The sequence below is a fragment of the Callionymus lyra genome, chromosome 16 (genome assembly GCF_982586985.1).
Source record: "Callionymus lyra chromosome 16, fCalLyr1.hap1.1, whole genome shotgun sequence".
NCBI lineage: Eukaryota > Metazoa > Chordata > Actinopteri > Syngnathiformes > Callionymidae > Callionymus > Callionymus lyra.
The window spans coordinates 22,488,079-22,513,344 of NC_141833.1; the positions used below are offsets into that span (position 1 = coordinate 22,488,079).

Sequence of the window (25,266 nt, forward strand, 5' to 3'; positions counted from 1 at the left end):
GAAGACAAACACGAAGTCAAACACGAAGACAAACATGAAGACAAACACGAAGACAAACATGAAGACAAACACGAAGACAAACACGAAGACAAACACGAAGACAAACACGAAGACAAACATGAAGACAAACATGAAGACAAACATGAAGACAAACATGAAGACAAACACGAAGACAAACACGAAGACAAACACGAAGACAAACACGAAGACAAACACGAAGACAAACACGAAGACAAACACGAAGACAAACACGAAGACAAACACGAAGACAAACACGAAGACAAACATGAAGACAAACACGAAGACAAACACGAAGACAAACATGAAGACAAACATGAAGACAAACACGAAGACAAACATGAAGACAAACACGAAGACAAACATGAAGACAAACATGAAGACAAACACGAAGACAAACATGAAGACAAACATGAAGACAAACACGAAGACAAACACGCGTCGCCGTCGTCTCATCATGAAGTGGCTGCAGCTGCGACACAAACACTGGACGTGGACCAATCAGACGCCGGCGCCGCTTTGATCCGGGTTCATACACACGAGTCCACCAGGGTTTAATCAAATGGTTACACTTTATTTGGGAAATTAAATAAACGGATACATGGCCGTGGTGGTGAAGCCGACAGTACTCTTGTCAAAACTACATATAAAAATCGCAGATAAAAGAATGATGAGATCACTCGCATAATGACGTAGGAAACAACTAAGAACATGTGTTGTCATGAGGGGACATTTAGCTCGTCTATCGACACAAGATTTACTCAGACGGCGGCCGCCCTGGCGGCGTCCGTGTGTCGTCTGCTTCGACACCTCCATAAAAAGCTCCAATCTGTCGCCGCGGCAACGATCTGGTCCAGGAGTTTTGCTACTTGCTGACGGGGAGGAAGCGCCGACTCAGCAGAACTGCAAGTACAAACACACGTGTTCTTCAATGTCGTATCAGGGCGGTCGGGAATTCAACCGTCAACCTCCAGGATTTGTTTTGAAGTCAAGCTAAACGAGCACAGACTAGTAGTATATATATATATATATATATATATATATTAGTTTAATTAGTTAATTAGGTTGATTAGATTTGTTAGGAGCCATGTTATGCGTTTTTGTGTAGAGGTTTGTACTGTCAAGATACGATATATAGTGATATATTATGAGTGTAGTAATAAGAATATATGTGTAGTATTGTCCAGTACTTGACTCGGGTGTTGTGATAGTGTAGTAACAAGTATATATGTGTAGTATTGTCCAGTACTTGACTCTGGTGTTGTGATAGTGTAGTAACAAGTATATATGTGTAGTATTGTCTAGTACTTGACTCTGGTGTTGTGATAGTGTAGTAACAAGTATATATGTGTTGTATTGTCCAGTACTTGACTCTGGTGTTGTGATAGTGTAGTAACAAGTATATATGTGTAGTATTGTCCAGTACTTGACTCTGGTGTTGTGATAGTGTAGTAACAAGTATATATGTGTAGTATTGTCCAGTACTTGACTCTGGTGTTGTGATAGTGTAGTAACAAGTATATATGTGTAGTATTTTTGAGTACTTGACTCTGGTGTTGTGATAGTGTAGTAACAAGTATATATGTGTAGTATTATCGAGTACTTGACTCTGGTGTTGTGATAGTATAGTAACAAGTATATATGTGTAGTATTGTCCAGTACTTGACTCTGGTGTTGTGATAGTGTAGTAACAAGGATATATGTGTAGTATTGTCCAGTACTTGACTCTGGTGTTGTGATAGTGTAGTAACAAGTATATATGTGTAGTATTGTCCAGTACTTGACTCTGGTGTTGTGATAGTGTAGTAACAAGTATATATGTGTAGTATTATCGAGTACTTGACTCTGGTGTTGTGATAGTGTAGTAACAAGGATATATGTGTAGTATTGTCCAGTACTTGACTCTGGTGTTGTGATAGTGTAGTAACAAGTATATATGTGTAGTATTGTCCAGTACTTGACTCTGGTGTTGTGATAGTGTAGTAACAAGTATATATGTGTAGTATTGTCCAGTACTTGACTCTGGTGTTGTAGTATTTACAGACCACATGACTCTCGTCCTCAGTCGTAACTGCTTCGATTTGTTATATAAAATATGTCCAAACATCAGCTTTAAAAGCTGGACTCACTGTATCCTCTCATCCTCAGTAATCACTGGGATTTCATTATGTTAGCTAAGGAGGAAGTAATGAATGCTGCCATCTAGAGGCTGGACGTTTAATTGCAAATCAAAAATAACCAAATTCAGGAAATTTGAAATCCAAAAATGATAATAATAATTACTAAATACCACCTAATAAACCACATCAGTTTTATACTTTAATAACTGTGTAAAAAGTTAACTCAAGTCAAGTCACTCTGAGCAGAACCATCATCAGAGGCTCAACTGTTGCAGTGCATTATGGGATACGTGATCAGAGGAACCGCCGGACAGAGACTCACCTTCCATCGGTTTCCGCACTCGTTGCAGAAGACGAAGGTGGTCATGGGTTCATCAGCGCTGCGGGTCTGGACCTGCGTGTACGTGCAACACTTGCCCTTGCACTTGCCGCACGTGAACAGGTCCGTCTGCGTGCCCCCCGTGGTGGCCATCTGGTGGTCCCGGACGGCTTCTTTGGTCAGATTCTTCCTCATCTCCTTCAGTTCGTCGCTCGCCATTTCCTGGAGACGCCGCGGGAAACACAACCGTGAGCAGCAGCAGAACACGAGTGGAAGCAAAACATGACGCAGAACAAACCAGTTTAACTAGTTCAACATTAATTATTTTTGGGAAAAGAAAACTTAATGTTGAATTACTTTTGATTAAATAACGAGTACATCTTATTTCTATTAATTACCGAAAAGGATTTAAATTCAATATAAACGTGTTGGTATAACAATAATACTATTGTTACTACTATTAGTATCGCTTTTACATATTGAATTTAGAAAATGTATTTCATAAATTATTGCAATTTGAAAATCTCTGTATGAACCTGGATCTAAAATAACGTGTCCTTAAAATATTAATTATTTTGGGGGAAAGAAAACTTAATTTTTAATTAGTTTTGATTCAATAACGAGTAAATCATATTCCAATAATTACTGAAAAGGATTTAAATTCAATATAAACGTGTTGGTATAACAGTAACACTATTGTTACTACCATAAGTATAGACTTTTACATATTGAAATTAGAAAATGTATTTTTTTAATTATTGCCATTTGAAACTCTCTGTACAAACCTGGATCTAAAAATAACTTTCAAATATAAATTGTTTTGGGGAAAAGAAAAATGGACAAAAATGACAAAGAAATATAATAAAAAATATATATATTTAAAGTAGGGCTGCACCATATATCGTAAAAAAATATATTGATATCACAATATATAATATATTGGCACGTGCGATATACTTATCGAAATCATGTGTGATTATTTTTTATTGTATAAATCAATCATTTCTTAAATGCGCACTTTGATCAATCAGTGTCACGTTCTGTAAAGTTGTCAGTTTGTACTTCTATGTCTTGTTGTTGTTTACGTCTCCGTCCGTCTGTGAACACCTAATTTAAAGTTAATAGAATAATAAACAGAAACATACAAGTCTCTGCCCTCACGAGCGCCACATAAACTCATGTATTCTAACACACTCGTGGCCCCCGGGGGTCCGGAGGGCGGACGCACCTCTGCGGTCATCTTGGCCATCCTCTCGGGGGTCACGCTGCCACACAGCACCGTCCGCCGCAGGTTGGGGTTCTTCATGTCTTTCAGGTTGGAGATGCGGCTCCGCACGCGGTTCTTGTACTTCACGTCGGAGTTCTTGAACTCCTGGAATATATGTGTGGACGAGTCAAGGAGAGCAGACATGTGGACGAGTCAAGGAGAGCAGACATGAGGACGAGTCAAGGAGAGCAGACATGAGGACGAGTCAAGGAGAGCAGACATGAGGACGAGTCAAGGAGAGCAGACATGAGGACGAGTCAAGGAGAGCAGACATGTGGACGAGTCAAGGAGAGCAGACATGAGGACGAGTCAAGGAGAGCAAACATGTGGACGAGTCAAGGAGAGCAAACATGTGGACGAGTCAAGGAGAGCAGACGTGTGGACGAGTCAAGGAGAGCAGACATGAGGACGAGTCAAGGAGAGCAGACATGAGGACGAGTCAAGGAGAGCAGACATGAGGACGAGTCAAGGAGAGCAGACATGAGGACGAGTCAAGGAGAGCAAACATGTGGACGAGTCAAGGAGAGCAAACATGTGGACGAGTCAAGGAGAGCAGACATGAGGACGAGTCAAGGAGAGCAGACATGAGGACGAGTCAAGGAGAGCAGACATGAGGACGAGTCAAGGAGAGCAAACATGTGGACGAGTCAAGGAGAGCAGACATGAGGACGAGTCAAGGAGAGCAGACATGAGGACGAGTCAAGGAGAGCAGACATGAGGACGAGTCAAGGAGAGCAGACATGAGGACGAGTCAAGGAGAGCAGACATGTGGACGAGTCAAGGAGAGCAGACATGAGGACGAGTCAAGGAGAGCAGACATGTGGACGAGTCAAGGAGAGCAGACATGTGGACGAGTCAAGGAGAGCAGACATGAGGACGAGTCAAGGAGAGCAGACATGTGGACGAGTCAAGGAGAGCAAACATGAGGACGAGTCAAGGAGAGCAGACATGTGGACGAGTCAAGGAGAGCAGACATGAGGACGAGTCAAGGAGAGCAGACATGAGGACGAGTCAAGGAGAGCAGACATGAGGACGAGTCAAGGAGAGCAGACATGAGGACGAGTCAAGGAGAGCAGACATGAGGACGAGTCAAGGAGAGCAGACATGTGGACGAGTCAAGGAGAGCAGACATGAGGACGAGTCAAGGAGAGCAGACATGTGGACGAGTCAAGGAGAGCAGACATGAGGACGAGTCAAGGAGAGCAGACATGAGGACGAGTCAAGGAGAGCAGACATGAGGACGAGTCAAGGAGAGCAGACATGAGGACGAGTCAAGGAGAGCAGACATGTGGACGAGTCAAGGAGAGCAGACATGAGGACGAGTCAAGGAGAGCAGACATGTGGACGAGTCAAGGAGAGCAAACATGTGGACGAGTCAAGGAGAGCAGACATGAGGACGAGTCAAGGAGAGCAGACATGTGGACGAGTCAAGGAGAGCAGACATGAGGACGAGTCAAGGAGAGCAGACATGAGGACGAGTCAAGGAGAGCAGACATGAGGACGAGTCAAGGAGAGCAGACATGAGGACGAGTCAAGGAGAGCAGACATGAGGACGAGTCAAGGAGAGCAGACATGTGGACGAGTCAAGGAGAGCAAACATGTGGACGAGTCAAGGAGAGCAGACATGAGGACGAGTCAAGGAGAGCAGACATGTGGACGAGTCAAGGAGAGCAGACATGAGGACGAGTCAAGGAGAGCAGACATGAGGACGAGTCAAGGAGAGCAGACATGAGGACGAGTCAAGGAGAGCAGACATGAGGACGAGTCAAGGAGAGCAGACATGAGGACGAGTCAAGGAGAGCAGACATGAGGACGAGTCAAGGAGAGCAGACATGAGGACGAGTCAAGGAGAGCAGACATGTGGACGAGTCAAGGAGAGCAGACATGTGGACGAGTCAAGGAGAGCAGACATGAGGACGAGTCAAGGAGAGCAGACATGTGGACGAGTCAAGGAGAGCAGACATGTGGACGAGTCAAGGAGAGCAGACATGAGGACGAGTCAAGGAGAGCAGACATGTGGACGAGTCAAGGAGAGCAGACATGTGGACGAGTCAAGGAGAGCAGACATGAGGACGAGTCAAGGAGAGCAGACATGAGGACGAGTCAAGGAGAGCAGACATGTGGACGAGTCAAGGAGAGCAGACATGAGGACGAGTCAAGGAGAGCAGACATGAGGACGAGTCAAGGAGAGCAGACATGAGGACGAGTCAAGGAGAGCAGACATGAGGACGAGTCAAGGAGAGCAGACATGTGGACGAGTCAAGGAGAGCAGACATGAGGACGAGTCAAGGAGAGCAGACATGAGGACGAGTCAAGGAGAGCAGACATGAGGACGAGTCAAGGAGAGCAGACATGAGGACGAGTCAAGGAGAGCAGACATGAGGACGAGTCAAGGAGAGCAGACATGAGGACGAGTCAAGGAGAGCAGACATGAGGACGAGTCAAGGAGAGCAGACATGTGGACGAGTCAAGGAGAGCAAACATGTGGACGAGTCAAGGAGAGCAAACATGTGGACGAGTCAAGGAGAGCAGACATGAGGACGAGTCAAGGAGAGCAGACATGTGGACGAGTCAAGGAGAGCAGACATGAGGACGAGTCAAGGAGAGCAGACATGTGGACGAGTCAAGGAGAGCAGACATGTGGACGAGTCAAGGAGAGCAGACATGAGGACGAGTCAAGGAGAGCAGACATGTGGACGAGTCAAGGAGAGCAGACATGTGGACGAGTCAAGGAGAGCAGACATGAGGACGAGTCAAGGAGAGCAGACATGAGGACGAGTCAAGGAGAGCAGACATGAGGACGAGTCAAGGAGAGCAGACATGTGGACGAGTCAAGGAGAGCAGACATGAGGACGAGTCAAGGAGAGCAGACATGAGGACGAGTCAAGGAGAGCAGACATGAGGACGAGTCAAGGAGAGCAGACATGAGGACGAGTCAAGGAGAGCAGACATGAGGACGAGTCAAGGAGAGCAGACATGAGGACGAGTCAAGGAGAGCAGACATGAGGACGAGTCAAGGAGAGCAGACATGTGGACGAGTCAAGGAGAGCAAACATGTGGACGAGTCAAGGAGAGCAAACATGTGGACGAGTCAAGGAGAGCAGACATGAGGACGAGTCAAGGAGAGCAGACATGTGGACGAGTCAAGGAGAGCAGACATGTGGACGATCGTGAGCCTCAGAGGTTTGACCAGAGGCAGGAAAAGGATATATTCCTCGATCTGAGCTCCCAGTTCATCACAGTCGGCGCCGATGGCGATATAGTCGTCTGGAAGAAAACAAAAACAACATAAACTTGAAGCTCAAGATGGATCTAATTTGAGGATGAAGATGATGATGGTGATGAAGATGATGATGACGATGATGGTAAAGGTGTTGATGATGATAGTGATGAAGATGATGGTGGTGATGAAGATGATGATTAAGGCAATGAAGATGATGGCTATGATGAAGATGAAGATGATGGTAAAGGTGTTGATAATGATGGTGATGAAGATGAAGAAGATGATGATGATGATGAAGAAGATGATGGTGACGATGATGACGATGATGTTATGATGATGGAGATAATGATGATGGAGATAATGGTGATGGTGATGAAGATGATGGTGGTGATGAAGACGATGAGGAAGGCAATGAAGATGATGTCGATGAAGATGAGGAAGGCAATGAAGATGATGTCGATGAAGATGAGGAAGGCAATGAAGATGATGAAGATGATGTGGTGATGATAATAATAAAATGAAGATGATGATGATGATGAAAATAATAAAGTGAAGATGATGATTATGATGATGATAATAATAAAGATGATGATGATGATGATCACGATGATGATAATAATAAAAATGAAGATGATGATGATGAAGATGATGATCACGATGATGATAGTAATAAAGTGCATGATGATGATGATGGTGATGATGATGATGAAGAGGGTGACGAAGATGATGGTAAACATAGTAACGATGAAGTTGACAATAATGAAGATGATGATGATAGTAATGATGATGAAGATGATGTGGTGATGATGATAAGACGATGATGATGATGATGAATATGATGACGATGATGATGATAAAGATGATCATCACGATGATGATAATAATAATGATGAAGATGACGATGATGAAGAAGATGATGATGATAGTAATGATGATGATGATGATGATGATGATAGTAATGATGATGATGATGATGATGATGATGATGATGATAGTAATGATGATGATGATGATGATGATGATGAAGAAGACGTACCTCCAGACTGCAGAGCGTTGGACAGCAGTTCCCTGCACTTGATCCGTACAGAGTCCGAGGTGTTGGGCGCTCGTGGAAATGTGTTTATTAACGTGTTGCTGGAAACATCTGCGGGTTCACTCTTGCTGCTGGAGTTACTGCAGGAGCTGCTGCAAGTTCATGTGTCAGTCAAGACGCTGACCAGTGCTCCTCACAAACACCCCTGGAACCCCTGGAACCCCAGGTTACCTCTCTTCTTTAGCCTCGGGGCTGCCCTGGGACGGCGACGCCGAGGACGACTGCTCTTTCCTCTTGTCGTCGGACGCTTTGTCTCCGCCTCCCGGCTCGTCTGCACAACACACACCAACGCAGACAAGTTTACATCAACGGTTCAAAGATACCTTTTCATTGTGTGAATGCTGGGAAACACTAATGCTGGGCAGCGTTCACACCATTGAGATCCTGTTTTCTTCTGACAAACTGTGTGTCGCTTCTTCTCACACACTTTTTATCTGATTTGAACCGTTCAAACTTTTATCAATTCAGCTCGTTTCCAAAATGCGGGCTATGTTCTAGCTTTCTTTTATCTCTTCCACTCTTTCTTTTATTGCTCTTTTTCTACCCCATTCATTTCAATGGAAAAATCTTCAACTCACGTTTCAACTCCTTCCACTTTTGACCTACAAGTTATACTCCTACTACTTCCACTACTACTTCTACTACTAATACTACTTCTACTACTACTTTTACTTTTTTGAGTATTGTTTTGATTGTTTAAGCGCTTTGTGACCCTGGTCTCAAAAAGCTCTATATAAATAAATATTACTTACTTACTACTACTACTTTTACTTTTCTACTATTGCTACTTTTACTACTAATTCCACTACTTCTTCCACTAATACCTCTACTACTAATACTACTACTACTTTTAATACTAATTCCACTAATACTTCTACTACTAATACTACTACTTCTTTTAATACTAATTCCACTAATACTTCTACCAATAATACTACTACTAATTCCATTTTATTTTGGATTTTCTTTTCACTTTATTGGAATTTGAAACTGTGTGTAAAATCATTTAAATTTTTTTTTTTTTTGTGGGTAATTATTCAATAAAACAACAACAATAATTCAATATATTCAAATAAAGAATTCAATGCTTAAAAAAAAAGGCATTTCAATAAGAAAGTTAAGTTTCAACATTTGAAATCTTAACTATTGTTGTCGACACTGACCTATAGTCTGGTCTAGACTAGTCTAACTAGTCCACATCATTCAATTAAACGGTTAATTACCCAAAAGCTTCTTCCATGATTTAATGAGAGACTTGGCCAGCGACGTCACCTCGTCGTCTGTGCTCTGCTTACGGATGGCGTTAACGGACATTCCGATTCTGGTCGACTGGAAAAAGAAATACATCCGATTGTTTGGAAAACACTTGTTTCTTTCAAGGAGAAGACAGTTGTAGAAAAAGAAGCAGGAGTACCTGGAGTAGCTGGAGGGTCATGGGGATACTGCGCAGCTCCTTGAGCAGGTCCAAAGCCCCCGACTGAAGAGACAGAAATCTCAATCAAACAGTTCAATTGATCTAAACAAGATCTTGATTCAAAATAACTTTAAAGTCGTCGTTCCACACGTGGGATCAACAATGAAGACTTCTGTGTCGTCGACAACAAACCGGGTCACAGGAGGATTTTTAACTTCTCGACCCAGAGTCAGAAACATAGACTCGTTGTTTTTCAAATCCCAACTCAAAACTCTTCTGTTCACTGATTATTCATTCATTTTCTACCGCTTTATCACTCGTGGGGGTCGCGGGGAGACTGGAGTTTATCCCAGTATCATAGGGCGAGAGGCAGGGGACACCCTGGACAGGACGCCAGTCTGTCTCAGGACACACAAAGACAGACAACCATTCACACACACACTCATACCTATGGACAATTAACCTAAAGTTCTCAATCAACCTCTGTATGTTTTTGGACTGTGGGAGGAAACCGGAGTGTCCGGAGTAAACCCACACAACACGAGGAGAACATACTAACTACACGCAGACATTTTTTCTCCACTTTCCATTACTGCTGCTCTTGATGGTTTAATATCTTTAATTTCTTTAAATGTTTATGAACAATGACCTTTAGGCGCTTTATATTTATTTTATTTATGCAATTTATTTTGTATATTTTGTATTTATTTGAATGTTTAACATGCATTTAAGGATGGATGTGTCATTGCTACTTGTCAATAGATAAAGTATCATCATCATCATTCAAATAAAACGTATTATTTTATTTAAGTTTGTTCTAGTCTCGGAAACTTGAAAGAAAAGTCGTAGATATTATGACTTTAACAAAGGTTTATGAAACGACTTTAAGAAAAGTTAGTTGGTTGGAGAGTTAACTTTTGAAGTAGAAAATCATCTTTAGTCACGTTTAAACGAAAAAAGGATTTAATCATTGATTTCTAATCATCTATAATCGGACAAAAGTTCAAAACTATTTGCTCCAAATGATGTTTGTCGTTTTGTTTTGATTTTGAACCTTCAAACTTCATCCAGTCGCGTGGAATGCGAGGAACTGCTGGAATGTAAACACACTGGTGATGAAAGGAAAGTGATAGTAGAGGAAGAAGAACAACATTGTTATATAATTTTAAACAATAATAGCAATAGATTCCAACTGTTGTGTTGGCTAATGTCCACACCAGGGGTTAGCGGCTACTTTAGCCAGTTAGCGGCTAATAGCCCTGCAGGCGATAAACCCTTAAAATGTACATTTCCACTTGTTTTTATCGCTTGAAAACATCCTGGAAGTCGCTGCTTCGGAACCAGACTCTCGTTCGCGGTCCAGACAGTGGCGTCCAGAGCCAAAAGGCAACATTGAGCAGCTAGCTTAGCATGATGTTGCTAACAACACAACACTGGGCTCGCGTCTCACCCCGTTCTTCTTCTGCGCCATCTTATCCATCTTCTTGGCGATCCTGATGATCTCGTCTTCCTCCTTCTTGCCCATGACGAGTGGCGAGGCTCGGAACCGAGGTGGAGAGGCGAAGAGACGGAGAAGAGACGCAGGTCCGTACAAAGACCACGCAAGCGAGCGAGCGGCGGCGTCTCGCTGTGTAGCAGACCCGAGCAATCGATCGCGATCAGGCGCGACCAGTCGAGGCGGAAGAAACGATGAAACGAAACCGACGCGTCTAACACATTTAAAACAATATCATTTAGACATTTATATTATTATTTAAACAATGTTGTTATATTTGCGCAAAACAGTCACATAACAAGGTAATATTGACACGTTAGTTCCTTCAGTTTAACGCTAGATAGCGCCATCGTGTCTCAGCACAAAAAAAAGGCGGTAAACATTCAACTACTTAGTGATCCTTAAAAGTAAAATATTTATATTAAATAAACGGATAAATGTTGTTCTGAGCGTGAAAATGACCAGTAAGAATGGATATAACAGCTTCTGTGTACGGCAGTGGTCAGTACCTGTGAGTAAACGCTTGTGATCATAAAACATCTGATTATTTGTGTTTGTTGTCGTGTTTACAGTTTGTGTTCTCGAGTCAACAGTCGGAAGCTTTTATGTGATTTGAAACAGAAACACGCGTCTTTTCCACCTGTTCGTAGCAGCGAGCGCCTCAAATCTACTCTCTAATCCCTGTAAGACTTCTTTAATCTGATTATACCGCAGAGATATTCCTCCTTCTGTGTCTCAGGAGCTGAAATACTGCGTTTCAACCCAACATTTCATGTTTATATTTAGAAAACGTGCACAATAATGTTGTTATTCCTTCTTTTCTTGTCTTGTACTTTGAAATAAATCAACTATTGGCTCAGATACACTAAATTAATGAAGCATTTTTAACTCTTGTCCATCTTTTCAATGATTAATCACTATTTATTAGCAAAAGCTAATCTTTTCTCTCCAGATCATTTCCGTTTCCATTCTCTGTGTTGTTGGTTTCTTGTCTGTGATGATTAACGGAAGCGAAGATTAGTCAAATTGGCCGTGATGTCACGCCTGGAAATAGCCTCGGACGCGGCTGAGAGGCTTTGGCCTTCGCTCGTCGCACAACCAGCACCAACTTTGTGTTCTTTTTAAAACGTCTACACACCGAGGAAATGTGAGCGATCAGGTGAGCAGTTTAATTTGTTTTGATTTGAAAAACACTTATTATTTGTGTTTCCTCGCGAGATCATTTCTGCTGCAGTCTTGGGACTGATTGTTAATCGTTGGATGTTTATTTCTGTTGCAGTAATATGACTTTAATTGTGTACAAATACTTGATGTTTCACGCGTTTATGGATAAAGTCTTCACTTCCTGTTTAGCGTATCGACCTCGGTCACGATCAAGTACTTGTTAGTGCGAGTGTTGACTTCAGCCCAGAGAGACTTTTTGTTTTTGTACTCGTGTTTCTTTGAACGCTCGTCCGAATATTCGTATAATATTTCCTGTTATTTGTAACGAGGCCGTACAACATCCATTTTTTATCCTCTTTGACTAAAACACTGATGTCAAAATGAAATTACATTCACACAAGTCACCAAATGTTTTTTTTACCAAACTTTATGTAACAGGAAGTATGTCTTTGATTATTTTCTCTTTTCATTTTTGGAGGCTCGACTTCTTAATTATCTTGTTTTGTTTGTTTCCCTGTCCAAAGTAACGTATTTATCTATTTATCTATCTATCAATCAAATATCAGATTTAGACGCCAATTATATTTTTGCCTTATCGTATCTTAGACACTTGTGTTTTTATTTTAGGGTCAAAGTGGCCCGAAGGCCCGAAAACAAATGCGTTTGTGGTATCCCTTGTGTTGTCTCTGGGTCAAGGAGACTGACCTCCACCACTGCATATGTTTTAATAGAAGTCAGGGAGGACGTTCACCTTGATCCGGAGACAACACAAGGGATAAAGTTCAACTAAAGTGTGTGTGTGCATGTGTGTGTTGTTGTGATGTGTGACTCTATTGTATCATCAGTGTGTGTGTGTGTTGTTGTGATGTGTGAATCTATTGTATCATCAGTGTGTGTGTTTTGTTGTGATGTGTGACTCTTTTGTATCATCAGTGTGTGTGTTTTGTTGTGATGTGTGACTCTATTGTATCATCAGTGTGTGTGTTTTGTTGTGATGTGTGACTCTATTGTATCGTCAGTGTGTGTGTGTTGTTGTGATGTGTGACTCTATTGTATCATCAGTGTGTGTTTGTACAAAACTCTCTTTTCATTGAAATATTGACATTAGAAAATGATCTTAAGCTCCGCCCACTGAAAACAATTTGTTTTTCTGGGAATGAAATCTTGTTGACCATAACCACACCCACTCTGCTGTGAATTGGTCAAGCATGGAAGTTTGTCACTGTGCGTCATCAATACTGGAAGTCTCCACCTCCAATGGACTCGTTGTATAAACAAAGTGTGATTACAGCTGGAGGAGGAGTGAAGCCATTACTACATCATAATGGACTCTCGTAACCTCTCGTTCGTCCAGATTTCAGAGCAACTTTATAAAGTAATAAGTGTAAAACATGGTCATGATGAGAAAAAAAACTTCATCATTTAAAACATGTTAGTCAAAAGAGTTGGGTTTTCACATTAGATAACCTTTAAACATATTTGTAGTTCACAAAATGACTACACTTTGAGCAAACTATCTGGCGTACCACATGAGATGACTTGTCTGTCTGGAGTTGAGTTTTGACACATGTGCTCTCTGGAGTCCTTCGAGCATCTAACCTTCTTGTGTGTCCACTGCAGCGTCCTGGACTCAACATGAGTGACGCTTCAGTCCCAGAGCAGCCGGTCCAGGCTGGTTCTTATGGCAGTGATCAGTCTCTAACATCTCGACTACTTCAGCCGGTCTCCGACCGCTCCGCCTCGAAGAGAGTCTGCTTCTACAAGAGCGGCGACCACAAGTTCTCCGGACATCGCATGGTCATCAACGGACGGACATTCAAGACCTTCGACGCCCTTTTGGACGCACTGTCCAACAAAGTGCCTCTTCCATTCGGAGTGAGAACCATCACCACGCCGAGAGGGATCCACGTGGTCAAAGGTTTGGACGACTTACACGACGGAGGGTCGTACGTGTGCTCCGACCAGAAGAGGGTGAAGCCCCTCAACCTGGCTGAAGTCAACCGGAGGCAGGTGCCCTGGAACACCACCAGACCCTTGAGCAGGGGGCGCCAGAGGCGTCAGGGACTTTTGTTCGGGATTAGGAAAGACCCCAACAGACCAGAGAAGTCGATGGAAAGAGTCGCGGTGAGAACGCCAAAGAGACTTGTGGTCGTAAAGAACCGAGATCCCAGCGTCAAACGGACCATAGTTTTGCAGAAGAGAACGGCGCCGACGTTTGATGCCTTGCTGGATTATCTCTCGCAGATCCTGCAGTTTCCAGTCCTAAAGATTTACTCCACGGATGGAAGACGGGTACGTTGAAATACTGATGCAGGGTTTAACGTTTGTTACCTTTATGGTATTTCTAAATTCTCTGTGTCCGTCTGTGATGTTCAAGATTTCTAAGAACAATGTTTCCCATTTTTTAGAATTTGACTTGTAGATGGTAACGTTTAGGTTTGAAGTTGAACACTGGCATCATTATAAGTGAATCTACCTTGATTTTGAGCCAACAAACTAATGTCACTTTCTCCTGGTCTTGCTTCAGGTCTGGGGTCTTGCCACTCTCATCTTGTGTTCGGGGGTCATAGTTGCAGCCGGTTCTGAGCCTTTCCGGTTAGCAAACCGCCTGGTTAGACCGGGTCAGCCAGGACAGCCCATGAACGCAACTGAACCACCGGCGCCACAGACTCAAGCTCGTAAGTGTCGACTCCACCGGTTTTCAAACACTTTTATCAGCTTCTGAGTAACAGAGACGACACAGAAATTCACGTTGTCTCTTCAAGTTACGTCCGGAGACACCGTGGCCTAAACCTTGTGTGATTAAGTCCACGTCATGACCTCTTAAGCCTGATTTGTAATAAAAAATAACGTGTCAGTGTCAAGGCCGTACACCACTCGTCCTCTTTTACACCTTCAACTTTGATTTATATCTAAAGTCAGGAAGCCTTTTTACTGAAATGACTGTTGACCTTTTGGCCACCTCCACCTTCCAACTAAAGACTTCTCTTCAGGCGGATAATCAAGGGTTTTCCAGGTCAATGAGAGATGCGTGTAACAGGTCCTTATTTTAGCCATCCGTCCATCCGTCTGTCTGTCCATCCATCTAGCCTTTTAGTGCTGTTGTCCATAAAGGTATTTTACAATACCTGGCTGTTTTTTACTATAATGCATAGTTGTATGTGATACTCCACAAAATAGCTTGCTATCTGACGCATTCCTAAATCAATAAACTCTCTATAACTTTGTGTTCTAACACTGCTGTCTATTGGTCTCACCCCCACTTTCATCGATGCAGTTGTATTTGTTTAGTAGATTTACATTGTAATGTTTGGCTCCAGTTATCTGCTCTTGGACATGTTTAGATTTATCTGAATAAAACTTTTAGGAGTTACCGTACTGACTAACTTTTGACACCTGAAAGTGAATCTGGAATATGTTTGGGCAGTTCTGCATTGTGGTTCAAAGCTGAGGTTCCCAGTGTACATGGTGTGGTTTCTGAATAATATAATTTGAATCAACCTTTAATAACATGTGTTATATATGTGAATAAGAGTAGATGGATGTATTTTGGTCTTTAATCGTCCTTTTTTTTTCTTGTCCCCAGAGACCAACAAATCTTCAAGTGGAAGAGGCTCCAGGAACTTTTCCTTATCATCAGAGCAGTACGTGGTAAACCAGATAAACAAGTCTCTGCATGGAAGTCGCAACAACGTCGAGCTGCACCACAATGACACCGTGGAAACAGAGGTCGAGCAGCATGCGATGCAGGAAAACACTCCTGTAGAGGACCAACGCTACACTTGCATCGTCCCCCGGGACGACGACATCGAGAAATCCTTCCGTGTCAACCAAGACGGCAGCATGACGGTGGAGATGAAGGTGCATCTCACCATCAAGGAGGAGGAGACGCTCCACTGGACGACGACACTCAGTCGCAGCTGCCTCCCTGAGAAGTCGACCTGTGTTCCCGTTTACAGGTCGCTCTGCAGCTCACCTGACGCAAACAACCCCTCGGCAGAATCCTCTATCTGTGAGCACGAAACAAAAGAGGTCAACCATACCGCCATTAACGGGGAGGCTGTTTGTTTCGACCAAGTCTACGAAAAGAAAATCTTCAAACGACTCCCAACCCCTGGACCCGTGCGCGTCAAGAAGAAGACGTCTCTAGAAAGTTTTGAGTCAGAGTCAGAGCATCGGGAGAGCAGAGTGAGCCGATATTCATACATGGAGAAGACAGATGACGGACAGATGACGGAGAAGTATTGTTTGGTAAGACACAGCAGTAGTGGCAACCCTGTCCCAAAACCTCGCAAAACTTCTGCTGGAAACATAAGCTCGGGCACTCGGTCCTCTGGAATAGCCGAGGTTCTTCAGATCCAGAACGGCATCGATGTCCGGGAGACTGTGATGCACATATATGAAGGTCATAGCGGTTATGACAACTACCTTGCAAACGAGGAATACTCTGCAGCCCAACCTTCTGCTCTTGAGTCCGAAGAGTCAGAAATACCGTCTTCCAGCAACGACATAGACTTTAGTGCCACTGACTCTCTACCAAGACTGAGGGAGGAGATGTTGTCATTGTCATCTGAGCCTTTGTATCCAACACAACCGTCTGCTTCTTCTTATCTGCCTTCAGTGGCTGAGACGGAGGTCCAGACCACAAATCCCCAGGAGGTCGTCAGTAGGAAAGAGAAAACGGTCAGTAAAGTACCAGGTAACCACAAGAGTTCTACATCAACAAGCAGCTCTGACAAAAAGAACAGTTCTGCAACGTTTTCCAAGAACGGTAAGCACTCGTCCCCAGACAAGATAAGCACCAACACCAGCTTAGAGAGAAAGAGTTTGGCATCAGGTGCCGCCAAGCATCACCCGAAGAATAAGAAAGAAAAACAAAAAGCCTCAACCCAGAATCCGACGTCTGCTTTATCCGGGACTTCCTCCAAGAAACCGAACAGAACTAAGGAGAACAGGCATAATGTGAACAGCCCAACAGAACGACCCCAAATGAAAAAAAACATCTCAGACATTCTGAAACCTAAGAAGTCAGTTACAAAAAAGACTCTTCCCACTTCAAAGTTGAGAGAGAGTGTTTCCATCAAATCTCTCAATGCATCCCAAAAGGAAATCCAGCAGTATGTTGAGAGCTGGCTGGAGGAAGTTAGCCCGGACAAGGTGCCATACATGGACAAGGTGCCGTACATGGACGAGGCGCAGGAATCAAGAGCTTCTACAAAAGTGTTATTCAAACTTGGTGCAGATTCAGATCCCGATGAAAAGAACGGAGATAGCGCCACAACAGAGAAGGGCTTGACCTCAGAACCCTCTCAGGAATCCTCCCTGACTGTACCTCCCTCAGAAGGAGCTCTGCAACCCAATATGTGCTCGGTAAGAGGTTTAAGTGCCTCGGCGCCAAATGTCAGAGTCGAAGCTGTCAATCAAGAGGGCATTGAGCAGTCACACAGGTCGTCTGAGGCGCTGGTTGCACTTCAGAAGGAACCATTTCGAGACAGTCTTCTGAGTCCAAAAATAAAAGCTATACCATTATTACAGGAACTTAGTTCCTCTGTCGAAGACACAACACAGGCTAATAAATTGAATAGCGTAACCCATTTCTCAAACCAAGTCGCCTCAGTGTTCGGCTCGTCATGCAAAGCCCTCCTGTCGTTCTTGTCGGTTATGACGCTCAGGGATTCTCTAGCCATCTCCAGCCCCAGCAAAACCAACATGGGCCCCGAGGCCATGCTCATGTTGGAGTCGCTGCAGAAGATTTCCAAGATTGATGACAGAGACGAGCAGAGGGCAAGTCTGACCGAACTACAGAGCAGAACATCTTCTCAACTCAGAGAGCGATTGACTGCCTTCCAAATCCTGAGGGACAGGCTTCACAGCGAGCCGCCTTCTCCGAGGGTTTCTGAAACGGAGTTCGCGTTGGATGTCATGTCAGAAGAGAGCGACATGTTCGAGGTGGAACAGGTGGGTATGGAAGAGTTGATGGAAGAGTTGAACTTCCCCAAAGACCTAAGGGAGGAGATTTCGCTCACGATCCATCATTCAAAAAGCTTGTACCCAGTGCAGGAGGGAGATAGTGAGTCAATGGACGGGATGGTAGAGACAACCAACACAAGGGAAGAGGACCATGAAGGGGTTTCAGGTGATCTAGAGATCGACCCTGATGTCAAAGAGTCAAAAGTTTCAGAGGTTTATGATGTTAAGGAAGCAAGTGAAGAGCTTAAAGAAGATACAATTGTGAGTAAAGATAGTATGAGGGGGAGAGAAGAAAAGTGTACAGAGGAAGAGATAGTGGAGAAAGTAGAGGAAAGCACAGTGGCTGAGGATGAGTTAAAAGAAGAATCAGAACAGAAGATAGTGGACGTGGGCAATAGTGCCATAGATACAGATGAACGAGAAGAAGTAGAGGAACCATCTGAGAAGGAAGACGGTAACACCTTTGAGAGGATAGAACAGGAAGTAGAAGAGGAAACTGAAGTCCACAGCTTTGAAGCAGGGGATTATGGGAATCAGGAAAATCTTGAGATGAAGACAGAGGTTCTCAGTGATGAACAAAGTCTTGATGAAGAAACTGATGTTGAAGTTAATTCAGATTTAGAAGAAGGGAACAAGGCAGATGAGAATGAGAAGGTCGAAGATGGAATGAAGAGTGAATCAGAGGGAGCGCAGAAAGATGTTGACAGGGATGGACATGCTGAAGAAGTAGAAAGAATGGTTCACGTACAGGCCTTTTACTTGACCAAGCAAGAACAGGGTCCCTCACCTGATAATCAAGAGGACAGCTTCGAGGACGACAAAGACCACCTGACCGATGTCGTCACCGAGGATGAATCCAACGGGAACAAGCACAGTTTTCAGCCTCACCCGATGGAGATATCCCAAGAGTTACTAGACTTTATTAACAATGCCCTACAGTCCTCCTACCTGGTGTTCACCTACGACGACCAGGGTAAGGTCAGACTCACCAAAGACAACGAGGGAGTCGTACCGACAAGACCCACTCCATCTAAATGTCTTCCAAGCCCTAACACCTCCGATCTGTCAGACTATAGGCCGGAGAGTGACCAGAGTGGGGAGCGTAAAACTGGAGAATCTGTAGAGATAGTTTCAGAAGAAGATCCAGAGAGGGAGATAACGTCTACTGAGTCTCGGTCAGCTGAAGGTAGTCCACGGCTAGAAACCAACGCGAGTTCTCCTGCTGATCCAGAGGCGTTAGAGGAGGACGCTGGCTCATTAAAAGAAGATCCGGTAGTCGCCCCTGACGTGGCATCTGACCATGACGCCGCTGACGGAGTCTTGATCGATCGTGGCAGATGGTTGCTCAAGGAGAACCACCTCATCAGAAACTCCCCTCCGCTCGCTCAGGGGATGTACGCTCAGCTGGACAGCACGTCATTAGACACCGGCGAGGATTCCCCGTCCCATCCCAGAACCATGCCAAACCCCCTGGGTGCTCTATCCTCGTCAGAGCTGGAGGATCTGGCCAAACCGCCGTCGCCCAAGTGCACCTACTACAACATGCCACACGGGAGCGATTCAGACCCTTTTTCAGACATGAGCAGCACCAAAAGCAGTCGGAAGGACTGGGTCCAGGGACGGGGGGCGCGAGTTTCCCCCTCCGTCGACACCTCCAGGACATGGGCCAATAAAAACGGCAGCCTGTCCTCTTTTACTTCAGTGGAATTCAAAATGCTGGACCGGAAGATCTACCCGCAGGAGGAGACGATCGTGGTGAGACAAGCAAGAGCGCCATCTAGAGGAGGAGAGGGTGTACTGCAAGAGCCGGACTCCATAGAAAACCTGCGTTTAAGGTGTACCCGGTACTGTCCCATCCTGTGAAACAAGTTTAATGACCACAAATGTGCCTGTTTATTCTCGACTTGTGTACTTTACCCGTGAGTGTTGTGTAGTAGTTGGTGCACACTGCAAGAACGTCCAGGTTCAAGTCCTGCTTGTGGTGCTTTTGCTACTTTCACTGATACAAAGATATTTAAAGAAGGATAAAGTTTGTTCATGGAATTTGTATATTTTTTGCTTTTATTTTTGGTTTCACATCAAATGACTTTGAAACAACACGTGCAACTCAAGAAAATGTTGTTGAAAATGTACAGTTTATTGTGAGTGAAAATGGAATAATTGCCTGAAAAATGTCTTAATAAATAAAGTATATCTTTTTAAATAAAAGGAAATTATTGACTTAATTTTACAACAAAAACAATAATTTTGACAAGCAAATTATACTTAAATGAGTCTCAGTTTTCTACTTCATTTGAGTTTAATGAGTCATTAAGGTCTTTACTGACTCATGTGTGTGTTGACTGACTCATGAGTCTTCTTTGTAAATAATACTGAACGACTCGTTTTAACGATTCTTTCCTTTTTTGAATCGATTCATTAACATTTATGAGTCTCTCTCTGACTCTTTCTCTTTGATAGATTCATTTATGAGTGTATTCGGTGTGTGTTCTCGACACAACTCTATGACCTTGATTCCATCAAACGACGAGGAGATAAAGACAACCTTTCATTCTCGTCTGATCCGGAGACGAATGACTCACAGTCACACCAGCACTCGTCGTCCTCGGATCCTCCCGTGACTCTTAAGACACACTCCTTTTCCTTCCTCGGGGCGGCGGCAGGCGGCCGTCACCCGCAGCTGTCGGTCTGTCGCGGTCGCGGTCGGACATGTGCTGCTGACACGATCTGACGGAGGGATGGAAACAGTTCACGGTCCGATGGACGCTCACATCTCCGCTCACCCTCCTCTCGTTTTTTTTTCAAAAGTGACCGATCTGGATTCTTTCCAAAGGTTTAGTTGGTCGTCATGGAGATTTGCAGAAATAGCCTCAAGAGCCCAAACAAAGCCTTAACAACTGATTAATACGAAAGATTTGACGTTTTTTCCTCATGTTTTTCTTCAACTTGTATCGTCCTAACGTCACCTACGAGCAGGAGATTCACTTAATAATGTTTTTCATCTCATGTCAAGGAAGGTTTTTTTGTGGGAGAAGAAGAAACTCAAGTCTTTATTCTTTGGAGAACAAAAGACTTTAGTTCTCGCTTCTTTCAGACGAGTTCGTTCGGACACAAAAGGCTCGTAAACAAACCAGAGCCGTTCGTCTGGATCAGCAACACATTCATGTTTCTTCTCACGACTCCTGCGTGAACTGCTGCAGAAACCTGCTCAGAACTAGACGCTCTCTTGCCTCGTTAACTGTCACCTTATGACTCTTTCTTGTTTTTTAATTGTTGGTTAAGCGAGTCTTTTCCTTTAATGACTCGTGGATAGTCGTTAAAGTGAACTGATCCATGAGCCATCAGCTAGTGAATCTTTATTGCTTTTGATTCGTTGGTTAAGTGAGTCATTTATCCTTGGTGAGTCGTTTTAATGACCCATGTGCATCGTGAACTGATCCATGAGCCATTGGCTAGTGACTCTCTCTTCCCTTTGATTTGGTTGGTTTAGTGAGTCATTAGCTATGAGTGAGTCTTTTCCTTTAATGACTCGTGAATAGTCATTAAAAAGAATTGATTCATGAGCCATGAGCTAGTGAATCTTTATTGCTTTTGATATGGTGGTGTAGTGAGTCATTAGCCATTTGTTGGTTTAGTGAGTCATTACCTCTAATTGAGTCTTTTCATTTGAATGACTCATGTATGAAGCTAACTGATCCATGAGTCATTGGCTAGTGACTCTCTCTTGCCTTTGATTTGTTGGTGTCGTGAGTCATTACCTCTAAGTGAGTCTTTTCCTTTAATGACTCGTGGATAGTCGTTAAAGTGAACTGATCCATGAGCTATCAGCTAGTGAATCTTTATTGCTTTTGATTCGTTGGTTAAGTGAGTCATTTATCCTTGGTGAGTCGTTTTAATGACCCATGTGCATCGTGAACTGATCCATGAGCCATTGGCTAGTGACTCTCTCTTCCCTTTGATTTGGTTGGTTTAGTGAGTCATTACCTCTAAGTGAGTCTTTTCCTTTAATGACTCGTGAATAGTCATTAAAAAGAATTGATTCATGAGTTATCAGCTAGTGAATCTTTATTGCTTTTGATATGGTGGTGTAGTGAGTCATTAGCCATTTGTTGGTTTAGTGAGTCATTACCTCTAATTGAGTCTTTTCATTTGAATGACTCATGTATGAAGTTAACTGATCCATGAGCCATTGGCTAGTGACTCTCTCTTGCCTTTGATTTGTTGGTTTAGTGAGTCATTACCTCTAAGTGAGTCTTTTCATTTGAATGACTCACGTATGAAGTTAACTGATCCATGAGTCATTGGCTAGTGACTCTCTCTTCCCTTTGATTTGTTGGTTTAGTGAGTCATTACCTCTAATTGAGTCTTTTCGTTTGAATGACTCATGTATGAAGTTAACTGATCCATGAGTCATTGGCTAGTGACTCTCTCTTCCCTTTGATTTGTTGGTTTAGTGAGTCATTACCTCTAAGTGAGTCTTTTCATTTGAATGACTCACGTATGAAGTTAACTGATCCATGAGTCATTGGCTAGTGACTCTCTCTTGCCTTTGATTTGTTGGTTTAGTGAGTCATTACCTCTAAGTGAGTCTTTTCATTTGAATGACTCACGTATGAAGTTAACTGATCCATGAGTCATTGGCTAGTGACTCTCTCTTCCCTTTGATTTGTTGGTTTAGTGAGTCATTACCTCTAAGTGAGTCTTTTCGTTTGAATGACTCATGTATGAAGTTAACTGATCCATGAGTCATTGGCTAATAACTCTCTCTTGCCTTTGATTTGTTGGTTTAGTGAGTCATTTCCTCTAATTGAGTCTTTTCATTTGAATGACTCATGTATGAAGTTAACTGATCCATGAGTCATTGGCTAGTGACTCTCTCTTCCCTTTGATTTGTTGGTTTAGTGAGTCATTACCTCTAATTGAGTCTTTTCATTTGAATGACTCATGTATGAAGTTAACTGATCCATGAGTCATTGGCTAGTGACTCTCTCTTCCCTTTGATTTGTTGGTTTAGTGAGTCATTACCTCTAATTGAGTCTTTTCGTTTGAATGACTCATGTATGAAGTTAACTGATCCATGAGTCATTGGCTAGTGACTCTCTCTTCCCTTTGATTTGTTGGTGTCGTGAGTCATTACCTCTAAGTGAGTCTTTTCATTTGAATGACTCATGTATGAAGTTAACTGATCCATGAGCCATTGGCTAGTGACTCTCTCTTCCCTTTGATTTGTTGGTGTCGTGAGTCATTACCTCTAATTGAGTCTTTTCATTTGAATGACTCATGTATGAAGTTAACTGATCCATGAGTCATTGGCTAGTGACTCTCTCTTGCCTTTGATTTGTTGGTTTAGTGAGTCATTACCTCTAAGTGAGTCTTTTCATTTGAATGACTCATGTATGAAGTTAACTGATCCATGAGCCATTGGCTAGTGACTCTCTCTTGCCTTTGATTTGTTGGTTTAGTGAGTCATTACCTCTAATTGAGTCTTTTCATTTGAATGACTCATGTATGAAGTTAACTGATCCATGAGCCATTGGCTAGTGACTCTCTCTTGCCTTTGATTTGTTGGTTTAGTGAGTCATTACCTCTAATTGAGTCTTTTCATTTGAATGACTCATGTATGAAGTTAACTGATCCATGAGCCATTGGCTAGTGACTCTCTCTTGCCTTTGATTTGTTGGTTTAGTGAGTCATTACCTCTAATTGAGTCTTTTCATTTGAATGACTCATGTATGAAGTTAACTGATCCATGAGTCATTGGCTAGTGACTCTCTCTTGCCTTTGATTTGTTGGTTTAGTGAGTCATTACCTCTAATTGAGTCTTTTCATTTGAATGACTCATGTATGAAGTTAACTGATCCATGAGTCATTGGCTAGTGACTCTCTCTTGCCTTTGATTTGTTGGTTTAGTGAGTCATTACCTCTAAGTGAGTCTTTTCATTTCAATGACTCATGTATGAAGTTAACTGATCCATGAGTCATTGGCTAGTGACTCTCTCTTGCCTTTGATGTGTTGGTTTAGTGAGTCATTACCTCTAAGTGAGTCTTTTCATTTCAATGACTCATGTATGAAGTTAACTGATCCATGAGTCATTGGCTAGTGACTCTCTCTTGCCTTTGATTTGTTGGTGTCGTGAGTCATTACCTCTAAGTGAGTCTTTTCATTTTAATGACTCATGTATGAAGTTAACTGATCCATGAGCCATTGGCTAGTGACTCTCTCTTGCCTTTGATTTGTTGGTTTAGTGAGTCATTACCTCTAATTGAGTCTTTTCATTTGAATGACTCATGTATGAAGTTAACTGATCCATGAGTCATTGGCTAGTGACTCTCTCTTGCCTTTGATTTGTTGGTTTCGTGAGTCATTACCTCTAAGTGAGTCTTTTCATTTGAATGACTCATGTATGAAGTTAACTGATCCATGAGTCATTGGCTAGTGACTCTCTCTTGCCTTTGATTTGTTGGTTTAGTGAGTCATTACCTCTAATTGAGTCTTTTCATTTGAATGACTCATGTATGAAGTTAACTGATCCATGAGTCATTGGCTAGTGACTCTCTCTTGCCTTTGATTTGTTGGTTTAGTGAGTCATTACCTCTAAGTGAGTCTTTTCATTTGAATGACTCATGTATGAAGTTAACTGATCCATGAGTCATTGGCTAGTGACTCTCTCTTGCCTTTGATTTGTTGGTTTAGTGAGTCATTACCTCTAATTGAGTCTTTTCATTTGAATGACTCATGTATGAAGTTAACTGATCCATGAGTCATTGGCTAGTGACTCTCTCTTGCCTTTGATTTGTTGGTGTCGTGAGTCATTACCTCTAAGTGAGTCTTTTCATTTGAATGACTCATGTATGAAGTTAACTGATCCATGAGCCATTGGCTAGTGACTCTCTCTTGCCTTTGATTTGTTGGTGTCGTGAGTCATTACCTCTAAGTGAGTCTTTTCATTTGAATGACTCATGTATGAAGTTAACTGATCCATGAGTCATTGGCTAGTGACTCTCTCTTGCCTTTGATTTGTTGGTGTCGTGAGTCATTACCTCTAAGTGAGTCTTTTCATTTGAATGACTCATGTATGAAGTTAACTGATCCATGAGTCATTTGCTAGTGACTCTCTCTTGCCTTTGATTTGTTGGTTTAGTGAGTCATTACCTCTAAGTGAGTCTTTTCATTTGAATGACT

The 25,266-nt window shown here is 42.8% G+C and overlaps 2 protein-coding genes across 3 annotated transcripts; one reads left to right on the forward strand and one right to left on the reverse strand.

Annotated features, from left to right (window-relative positions):
* Nucleotides 1-571: 571 nt before the first annotated feature.
* tcea1 (transcription elongation factor A (SII), 1) lies at nucleotides 572-11,080 on the reverse strand. Of its 2 annotated transcripts, none has more exons than XM_087810825.1 (9): nucleotides 10,905-11,080; nucleotides 9,455-9,517; nucleotides 9,264-9,369; nucleotides 8,212-8,311; nucleotides 7,984-8,129; nucleotides 6,931-6,991; nucleotides 3,686-3,836; nucleotides 2,461-2,679; nucleotides 572-921 (listed from the first exon to the last, which is right to left on the reverse strand). In XM_087810825.1, the coding sequence occupies exons 1-9, from the start codon at nucleotides 10,977-10,979 to the stop codon at nucleotides 913-915; spliced, it is 930 nt and encodes a 309-aa protein (XP_087666951.1). In that variant the 5' UTR covers nucleotides 10,980-11,080; the 3' UTR covers nucleotides 572-912. The 2 variants fall into 2 exon arrangements, with proteins under 2 accessions (XP_087666951.1, XP_087666950.1); XM_087810824.1 differs by having other exon boundaries at nucleotides 7,984-8,132.
* Nucleotides 11,081-11,969: 889 nt separating this feature from the next.
* On the forward strand, nucleotides 11,970-20,147 carry rp1 (RP1 axonemal microtubule associated). Its single transcript, XM_087811185.1, has 4 exons — nucleotides 11,970-12,108; nucleotides 13,734-14,405; nucleotides 14,641-14,791; nucleotides 15,700-20,147. Exons 2-4 carry the CDS (start codon nucleotides 13,749-13,751, stop codon nucleotides 19,944-19,946), a joined length of 5,055 nt encoding a protein of 1,684 aa, XP_087667311.1. The 5' UTR covers nucleotides 11,970-12,108; nucleotides 13,734-13,748; the 3' UTR covers nucleotides 19,947-20,147.
* The last annotated feature ends 5,119 nt before the right edge of the window (nucleotides 20,148-25,266 follow it).

Excerpts from the sequence above, each read along its gene's own strand:
- tcea1 (XM_087810824.1), bottom strand. The coding sequence starts at position 10,979 with ATGGGCAAGAAGGAGGAAGACGAGATCATCAGGATCGCCAAGAAGATG. Across the intron at positions 8,312-9,263 it reads ATCATGGAAGAAGCTTTTGG|ACGAGCCGGGAGGCGGAGAC; the intron begins GTAATTAACCGT and ends TGTGTTGTGCAG. Across the intron at positions 6,992-7,983 it reads CAACGCTCTGCAGTCTGGAG|ACGACTATATCGCCATCGGC; the intron begins GTACGTCTTCTT and ends GTTTTCTTCCAG.
- rp1 (XM_087811185.1), top strand. The coding sequence starts at position 13,749 with ATGAGTGACGCTTCAGTCCCAGAGCAGCCGGTCCAGGCTGGTTCTTAT. Across the intron at positions 14,406-14,640 it reads ACTCCACGGATGGAAGACGG|GTCTGGGGTCTTGCCACTCT; the intron begins GTACGTTGAAAT and ends GTCTTGCTTCAG. Across the intron at positions 14,792-15,699 it reads GGCGCCACAGACTCAAGCTC|AGACCAACAAATCTTCAAGT; the intron begins GTAAGTGTCGAC and ends TCTTGTCCCCAG.